Below are 6,946 nucleotides of genomic sequence, written 5' to 3'. Positions count from 1 at the left end.
CAAATACAAAACAGTTATATAATATAAAACATAATTTATTCCTGTGATGGCAAAGCTGAATTTTCAGCAGCCATTACTATTATTATTAATATGCTGATTTGGTAAACAAGAACCTCAAGATATCACACTTATTCTCATAATTTAGTAGTAATATTATCAAATCTGGTGAAAGCACTACTTCAAAGCACTACTGTAAAAATACATTTTGTAAAAAAAAAATGCACACTTTTTTTCTCTTTTTTATATAATTTAAATGAATATTCTAAAAAGAATTGTAAAATATTAAAATTATTATTATGATGGAATTTTTTTTTTTTTTTCAGATTTATGATCTTAAAATTAATCCCATTCTAATTTTCTCCCTTGTGATGGTTTTTAGGGTGTGGCCACTGTAAGAATATGAAGCCAGAATTTGATGAAGCTGCTGAGATCCTCAACAAAGACCCAGATGTGAGTTCCTTCACTCTAATTCTCTGACATATAGGAGATGGATAATGTTCATATATTTGCTTGTTGTAAAATTCAACCTGACTTTGCAAAAGACAACATGGAGGCAGGAGAACAACTGTGTACTTAATGAAATGGTTCTAGGTGTGTAATTGTCACTTTGAGGCATTCCTTGTAAAAAGTCTGTGTCCAATTGACTTGATTAAAATAAGCCAACTGTAATTTTCCAGCATCTTAGACAATTTGATAACACCCTGCGGTAAATCCAAAAATGTTTTTCTCTTTCAACCTTTGATTCAACATTTCCATGCTTGCATGACATGGTCATTTTAAGCTTTAAATTTACAACATGAGACATATACAGTTCACAAACATCTCTGGCCATGTTGTGTGAGTGGTGTTTTTCTCATTTTCCGGGTGTGTCCGTAGCGCTGGCTCTGTTCTCTAGTCCTTAGTTGCAGGCCAATTGCAGTCACCAGTGCCTTATAGTTGAGTATTTATCTCATTTTCCTTTTCCTCTGTGCTGTCCCTCTAGCCTAATTTTCACTTTGAGGCATTCCTTGTAAAAAATCTGTGTCCAATTGACTTGATTAAAATAAGCCAACTGTAATTTTCCAGCATCTTAGACAATTTGATAACACCCTGCGGTAAATCCAAAAATGTTTTTCTCTTTCAACCTTTGATTCAACATTTCCATGCTTGCATGACATGGTCATTTTAAGCTTTAAATTTACAACATGAGACATATACAGTTCACAAACATCTCTGGCCATGTTGTGTGAGTGGTGTTTTTCTCATTTTCCGGGTGTGTCCGTAGCGCTGGCTCTGTTCTCTAGTCCTTAGTTGCAGGCCAATTGCAGTCACCAGTGCCTTATAGTTGAGTATTTATCTCATTTTCCTTTTCCTCTGTGCTGTCCCTCTAGCCTTCAGCTTGGAGCTACTCGGAGTGATGCTCTTCCCAGAGTTCAATAATGACACGTTATGCATTATCTAATGCATGCTCTAGTCCTCACATCTTCTCCCCCGAGAAAGATGAAGTATTTTATTTTTCTCATTCCCTGTGCTCACGGCCCTACACACAGTTTAAAGAGAGAGTCCACATGTCGAGATTTTTTAAAAGTATTTTCAATTTGCATCTCTCTGAGACTTTGGAATAAGGATGTTTAAATGTGCATATATGAATGTAAGACGGGGGTTACGAATATGACATTTTGTAAGTGGATGGTGGAGAAATTCAAGCGGCCGTACTTATCTCTCAAGTGTGTTGTTGAAATGCGGTGCCATTAATTTAATGAGATGTGTTTGTGTATTTGTCGTCAAGTGGTTTGGTTTGCATACACTTCTAATTGGCTCACAGCTCCGATAGCTGTCCAAAGATTTTTTGGCCCCTGTGGGGTTGGTACCTAAACTTGAACACAAATCCTTAGGGTGTGGCCACTGTAAGAATATGAAGCCAGAATTTGATGAAGCTGCTGAGATCCTCAACAAAGACCCAGATGTGAGTTCCTTCACTCTAATTCTCTGACATATAGGAGATGGATAATGTTCATATATTTGCTTGTTGTAAAATTCAACCTGACTTTGCAAAAGACAACATGGAGGCAGGAGAACAACTGTGTACTTAATGAAATGGTTCTAGGTGTGTAATTTTCACTTTGAGGCATTCCTTGTAAAAAATCTGTGTCCAATTGACTTGATTAAAATAAGCCAACTGTAATTTTCCAGCATCTTAGACAATTTGATAACACCCTGCGGTAAATCCAAAAATGTTTTTCTCTTTCAACCTTTGATTCAACATTTCCATGCTTGCATGACATGGTCATTTTAAGCTTTAAATTTACAACATGAGACATATACAGTTCACAAACATCTCTGGCCATGTTGTGTGAGTGGTGTTTTTCTCATTTTCCGGGTGTGTCCGTAGCGCTGGCTCTGTTCTCTAGTCCTTAGTTGCAGGCCAATTGCAGTCACCAGTGCCTTATAGTTGAGTATTTATCTCATTTTCCTTTTCCTCTGTGCTGTCCCTCTATCCTTCAGCTTGGAGCTACTCGGAGTGATGCTCTTCCCAGAGTTCAATAATGACACGTTATGCATTATCTAATGCATGCTCTAGTCCTCACATCTTCTCCCCCGAGAAAGATGAAGTATTTTATTTTTCTCATTCCCTGTGCTCACGGCCCTACACACAGTTTAAAGAGAGAGTCCACATGTCGAGATTTTTTAAAAGTATTTTCAATTTGCATCTCTCTGAGACTTTGGAATAAGGATGTTTAAATGTGCATATATGAATGTAAGACGGGGGTTACGAATATGACATTTTGTAAGTGGATGGTGGAGAAATTCAAGCGGCCGTACTTATCTCTCAAGTGTGTTGTTGAAATGCGGTGCCATTAATTGAGTATTTATCTCATTTTCCTTTTCCTCTGTACCGTCCCTCTAGCCTTCAGCTTGGAGCTACTCGGAGTGATGCTCTTCCCAGAGTTCAATAATGACACGTTATGCATTATCTAATGCATGCTCTAGTCCTCACATCTTCTCCCCTGAGAAAGATGAAGTCATTTATTTTTCTCATTCCCTGTGCTCACGGCCCTACACACAGTTTAAAGAGAGAGTCCACATGTCGAGATTTTTTTAAAGCATTTTCAATTTGCATCTCTCTGAGACTTTGGAATAAGGATGTTTAAATGTGCATATATGAATGTAAGACGGGGGTTACGAATATGACATTTTGTAAGTGGATGGTGGAGAAATTCAAGCGGCCGTGCTTATCTCTCAAGTGTGTTGTTGAAATGCGGTGCCATTAATTGAATGAGATGTGTTTGTGTATCTGTCGTCAAGTGGTTTGGTTTGCATACACTTCTAATTGGCTCACAGCTCCGATAGCTGTCCAAAGATTTTTTTGGCCCCTGTGGGGTTGGTAGCGGCCGTACTTATCTCTCAAGTGTGTTGTTGAAATGCGGTGCCATTAATTTAATGAGATGTGTTTGTGTATTTGTCGTCAAGTGGTTTGGTTTGCATACACTTCTAATTGGCTCACAGCTCCGATAGCTGTCCAAAGATTTTTTGGCCCCTGTGGGGTTGGTACCTAAACTTGAACACAAATCCTTTGTTTGTGATAATGACCAAGACTCTCATCATTAATATAAGGTATCCCACTGACAGATGTCTGCAAATAGAGGGAGTTAATTGAGTTTAAGCTGAGGAAACATTCATAATGACAGTCCATTTTGCGGCTATATCATGGTGGAAACAAAGCTGTGCCAAATTGTGCTGTCATTTCATCAAAAAAGCTTGTCTCCACAACTTCAACAACAAATTGGTTGCGTTTAAACTGGGGATGTCATAAATCAGTCAAAGTAATAGGCCTTTGTGTAAATATAATTTTCTGCCATTTGTGTGGATGACACTTTAGTGTTTTTATAGCAACAGCGCTCTTTGTCTCACTCGACATAAAGATATATTAAGTTGTGCTTAGACATTTGAAACTTAATGAGTTCCATAATTGCTGGAAAGTTTTTAGAGAGTGATTTGGGTTAAAAATTTGCATCTAAAATGTGCTTGGCACCACAATCACATTGATCTTTTTGGAAAAAAAAATAAAAAAATTAAAAAAACAGTTTGCACGGAGTTTAACAAATGGACTAACAATGTCCAACATTTAGGATGTATTTGCACATGTGAATTTGACCAATCAACTGTCAGACAACATACAGCATGGTGTGTTTTTAAGTTGAAAGTAAACAGTGCTTTTCTATCTTTGTATGTTCATATGGTTTCAGAGCCCAGGTGTGTTGGCAGCAGTGGATGCCACCATTCACAAGTCCATCGGTGAGCGGTTTAAAATCTCAGGCTTCCCAACAGTGAAGTACTTTGAAAAGGGGGAAGAGAAGTACACACTTCCTCAACTCCGGAGCAAAGACAAAATCATCGAGTGGCTGCAGAAGTGAGTTGACTCCGTCTTTTCCACTGACCATCAGCATAAGAAATTAAATTAAACTATATCTATATTAATTCAGTAAGTTGTTGCAACAAGAGATATACTGTTATTAGTATTTTTTTATTTATATTTTTATTATTTTAGTATTATTATTGCATTTAAATTAAGGTTAGGCCAGTTAACTATTTGGCATACGAATAGTTTGATCAATTTAATAATAATAATAATAATAATTTGCTGTCAATATTTTATTATAATAATTTTATTTTTTATTATTGTATTCTATCCTTACTCTCTACTGTCCGTATACAAAATAGGGGGGGGAAATCCTTGAAAGGCCTGTTTCTGCAATGCATCTCTGCAGAGGCGTTAATATACAAAACAGATAAAACACAATGGCTGTTTTTGACTGGATGTAGTTGTTTATGTAGGTGTATGGAGGTCTGCACAGGTAAATGCTTGTTTCTGCTTTTATTTATTTATTCACACTTTGTAATATTTATTTCTGATGGAGGTGGATTTAGTGCTCAGCTAAGGTCAGGTACAAGTGAGGCAGAAATTGCTTTTTGTTGTGCTACTCTTACCCTCTGCAATCTCTTAACTCTATAAATAGTCAGGAAGGTATAAATACTAAAAATGTATCTGAGCACCAACTTTGTGGTTTTGTTTTTATATGTTAAAGTGGTTACTGAATGTCACCTAGTTAGAACAAGTGTTAGATTTCTGAAAAAAAATTTAAATAATAGATTGTGCAGAATTGTTTGAAAGGGCCACATACATTTGACCTGGAGATGTTTTTCACGCATTACCGAACTTCACTCAAGAGTGACCTGCATGAGGGCTGGGAGCCTGAGAATTTACTTTTACACTGCCGTCTCCCCTGACTCTTTGGGATGTGCTCAACAGAGCTTGACTACAATCAATCACTGCTAAACTGACCTCTCAGTGGAAGAGCTTGCCCTTGCTTTGATCCTGGAGCAGTCCTTCTGTGCGGGCATCAGCTATGAGTTTAAGTGCATGACGGTGCCATCTCACAGGTCCCAGAACAGCAGGGCCAAGCCTGTTTTCAGACTCATGCCAAATACTGCAGACTAGTAGTTATGCACTATGATAATACCATGGGACATGGGAAGTCAGGAGAGCCCAAGTTAGGGTTTTGTTTAGTCCTGAGGTGCTTTTCATGCTTTCATTTCATGTTTGAAATTGTTTATTGCATGATATCCATACAAAGTGGCCCCAAAAGGTATTTTCAACCATATATTCACACTGTTGTTCAAAAGTTTGGGGTCAGTATGATTTGTTTAATTTTTTTGAAAGAAAAATCACCAAGGCTTATTAAAATTATTTTATATAATTAAATGAAATTCTTCAAATGTCTAAATACTTTTGCAGCCATTCAGTTTCGCTGAACTCATGGGTGTAAGTCTAATTATGTCTGCATTTTATTCAGTGTATTAAACTGATTCTGAACATTTGCATAGTTATTACGTAGTGACCTGACTTGACTGTGAGTGTTACAGATTCAGAGATCTCAGCCTAACAGCTTACCTATTTAATCACAGGCGCTTTCTCTCTCTGTTTCTCTCAGTCCCCAGGCCCCACCTCCTCCAGAGAAGTCGTGGGATGAGATGCCATCCAGCGTGAGCCACCTGGGAGCCGAAGATTTCAGGGAATTTCTGAAAAAGAAGAAACACGCCTTGGTCATGTTCTATGCTCCATGTAAGCCTTGTTTTTTGTTTTTTTTCAAAAATACTGCAGCTGTAGTTTTGGTCTCAAAGCACATTTCCAGGCTTCTCCTAAACCTTTAAGCTTTATAGGGAAATGAATCAGAATTTTGTTGCATCCTCCTAAAGAATCATGTGTGATGGCAATTATATAGAGCACTGAAATGTGCAGGTGGCGTAAACTGCACCATAGCTTCCTGCACATAGTTATTGCATTATTTAAAATATTTACAATAGGTCATAACAGTTAAATATGATGTTTGCATCTCTGTATTTTTCTGAAATGGTAAAAGCCATTTTAAATGTTTAGGCTTGAGGGAAGCAAAGGGAGATTAATTACTTGTGCATCTCTTCTTCCTCCGTTATTATTTGTGAAGACAAACACAGTTTAATGCAATTCCTTATAATTAATTTGAGGTGGATAGTCCTTTTTACACATTACACATTGTTCCATAGCAGCTTTACAAAGAATAGTGTCTTACACAAACCCCTCAATAAGCAAGACAAAAGTGACCATGGCAAGGAAAAAGAAAGACTGTAATACAAATAATTTAATTAAATTGTAAAGTATTTATACATCGTGTTAGTATTTGTACTGATTTGATTTAAAAATGATATATACGGACACATATACTGTGCGTATATATATATATATATATATATATATACACAGTGGTGTGAAAAAGGTTTTGCCCCCTTACTGTTTTTCATATTTGTCACACTTAAAAGATTCAGATCATCAAACAAATTTTAATATTACACACAGATAACCTGAGTAAATACAAACTGCAGTTTTGAAATTATGATTTCATTTATTAAGGGAAAAAAGCTGTCCAAA

At 36.9% G+C, this 6,946-nt stretch overlaps 1 protein-coding gene across 1 annotated transcript in view; it reads left to right on the top strand.

Annotated features, from left to right (window-relative positions):
• LOC107714412 (protein disulfide-isomerase A5-like) overlaps positions 1–6,946 on the top strand; it is a 61,570-nt gene that overhangs the window by 40,974 nt on the left and 13,650 nt on the right. Inside the window, exons 11-13 of the mRNA XM_016520248.1 lie at positions 380–450; positions 4,227–4,390; positions 5,973–6,103. Coding sequence (XP_016375734.1) covers positions 380–450; positions 4,227–4,390; positions 5,973–6,103 — 366 coding nt within the window. The remainder of the gene's footprint in view (positions 1–379; positions 451–4,226; positions 4,391–5,972; positions 6,104–6,946) is intronic.

The sequence above is a fragment of the Sinocyclocheilus rhinocerous genome, unplaced genomic scaffold (genome assembly GCF_001515625.1).
Source record: "Sinocyclocheilus rhinocerous isolate Xijiao unplaced genomic scaffold, SAMN03320098_v1.1 scaffold12, whole genome shotgun sequence".
Lineage (NCBI taxonomy): Eukaryota > Metazoa > Chordata > Actinopteri > Cypriniformes > Cyprinidae > Sinocyclocheilus > Sinocyclocheilus rhinocerous.
The sequence above is the reverse complement of the archived record's forward strand: the minus strand, read 5'-3'. Positions and strand labels throughout refer to the sequence as shown.